At 60.4% G+C, this 2,210-nt stretch overlaps 1 protein-coding gene across 1 annotated transcript; it reads right to left on the reverse strand.

Moving 5' to 3' along the window:
* Positions 1-205: 205 nt before the first annotated feature.
* Positions 206-2,126, reverse strand: LOC129685770 (phospholipid-transporting ATPase IK-like; the record flags this gene model as incomplete). Its single annotated transcript, XM_055619272.1, has 4 exons — positions 206-317; positions 405-569; positions 1,739-1,851; positions 1,938-2,126. Coding segments are annotated over 4 exons (579 nt in total), but the record flags the coding sequence as incomplete, so codon positions are not given.
* Positions 2,127-2,210: the final 84 nt, after the last annotated feature.

The following is a 2,210-nucleotide window of genomic DNA, read 5'->3' on the forward strand; positions in this document are numbered from 1 at the left end:
GGAGGGCACCTCAGGGCAGGTGTGTCTCCAAGACTGTGATCGGGTTACCACCCGGTTGTGTGGTGGTCACAACGAAACTGTCCCGGGGCACAGGGGCTGCCCGTAGCACGTATCCCACTCCTGAGGACAGTGCTGAGGGGCCCTCGGCCAGCGGGACAACCCCAGGTGCAGCAAGGATTCTGGGCCAGCAGAGCCAGGAACCCACCTGTCTTGTCCCCGGTCAGCACCCATATTTTAATGTTTCCCTTCCTGAGGCATTTGATGGTCTCAGGAACTCCATCTTGCAGTTTGTCTTCAATGGCCGTGGCTCCCAGCAGCTGGGGGAGGCGAGCCCAGGTTCAGGTATCAAGGCCCAGGTGCAAGGAGCCCAGCTTGCAAGGCCGCCTCCTTGTCTGTCCACCCACCTTCAGGTTCTGTTCCATCTTGTTATACACTTGCTGCAGGGCCTGGGCGCGGTTCTCCATCAAGAGGGAGGCCTCCTGGTGCTCCGATTCCCACTCTTTGTAGGTGTCCTCCGTCACCTCCTTGTAGGCCAGACACAGGGTGCGCAGGGTCTGCTCTGCAAAGGCCTGTGGCAGCCCCGACCATGAACACCTCCACCCTGCCCTCAGGGTCCCCCCGATCACAGCACCCTCGTGCCAAAAGACCTTTGCACTGGCAGCAATCTCTGCTAACACCCATTCTTTTTTGACTTGATAGCCCAGGCTAGCCTGAGTTCCTTCGTCTCCTGCCTCAGCTCTCCAGTGCTGGAAAAGCAGCTGTTCGTATGTCCATTCCCCAGCTGCTCAGTAGGTGCTAAGGTCCTCCAGCCTACACCCACGTACTACGTGGCAGTCTATCCAACTCGGGGTTCCCCCGCCCCGAGTCCTAGGACTCCTCCTCACATTGCCGTGAGGGGGTGGGGGTGGTAAACTTTCAGGTCTCCCTCTCTCAGGCCCTCAGGTAGATCTGAACATTTCACTCCTGGAGGCCAGGGGTCCAGGGAAAAGGGGCCCAGATGCTTCTCATGTCCCTCTATCCTGTTACGGCCGTGGCTGTTGGCTTATGGGTGTGAGGCGGGGTGGAAAGTCAGGCTTGGATGGCACACTGGGTCTTCTGGGGGGTGGGCGCCTCAGACAGGCTTGTGCACTGGGCCTGGGCCTCATTCTGAAGGACCTGGGTCCCCACTCCCCATGGCAGAGAAGGGCACTCGAGAATCCTCAGCAAAGCCCTGGGACGCACAGACACTCCCAGGCCTGCAGAACCAGGGACACACCAGACAGCAGTGGACTGAGCGCAAAGAGTGTTGTGAGAGACAGAAGGGTCCCTGGCTGTGGGGGCCGGAGACTGAGAGTCGAGGAATAAAAGAAATTAATAACAGCCGTCACGAGGCACAAGGTCAGGCAATGTGGGAAGTGAGAAGGCGGGGTTGGCCAGACAGGGAAGACAGACCAAGGGATACGGGACAGCAGGAGAGGAGACACAGCCTCACCCCCGAGACAAGGAGACCCCGCTTCCTCCACAGAGAAGAAACGTAAGAGGGTCCCAGAGCCCAGCCTGGGGAGGGGCCGAGCGGAGGGGACGGAGGGGGACATCCAAGGTCAGACCAGCCACCCGCTGGTCATCCCTGTGTGCAGAGCTCAGGGCCTTTCAACTTCTGTGTCGGGGTGGAGAGCGGGACAGGGGGAAACACCTCCGATGCCCACACGCATGGGACTGTCCGCACGAATGTACCCTGGCCTCTGAGCAGGGGACTCACAGCCAAGACTTCCTCCGTGGTGGCCTCTATGGCACCCTTCTTGTGAAGACGCTCCAAAATGACTGTGTCAGCGCCCTTGGTATAGAGGCAGATGGAGCCCTCTGGGTTTCGGACTGTGGGATGGGAAAGGTAAGGTCCTGGGGTCTGCCCGGCCACCGCTGCAAGGACCAGGAGTGGCGGGAAGGGGCCCGGGGCTCACCCAGCACTGACATCCGTTTGCGAACGCTGTTGAAATCCATCATGGCCAGAACCTGGTAGACCCGTTCCTCCCCCAACTCCACTAGCGTGATGGTGTCCCGGGTCCGAGACAGAAACACGTAGCCAAAGTTCCGGGCAGCGGTGACCAGGGCCTCCTCGTCAGGGGAGGCGGCCTGGTACAGCAGCTGGTCTGACAGATAGAGCAAGGAAGATGTGTGGGTGAGAAGGGGGGGGCAAGCCACCTCCTCCCAGCACCTTGCCCCTTGGTGGGGGG

This window comes from Psammomys obesus, unplaced genomic scaffold (genome assembly GCF_907164565.1).
Source record: "Psammomys obesus unplaced genomic scaffold, mPsaObe1.curated_primary_1811, whole genome shotgun sequence".
Taxonomy (NCBI): domain Eukaryota; kingdom Metazoa; phylum Chordata; class Mammalia; order Rodentia; family Muridae; genus Psammomys; species Psammomys obesus.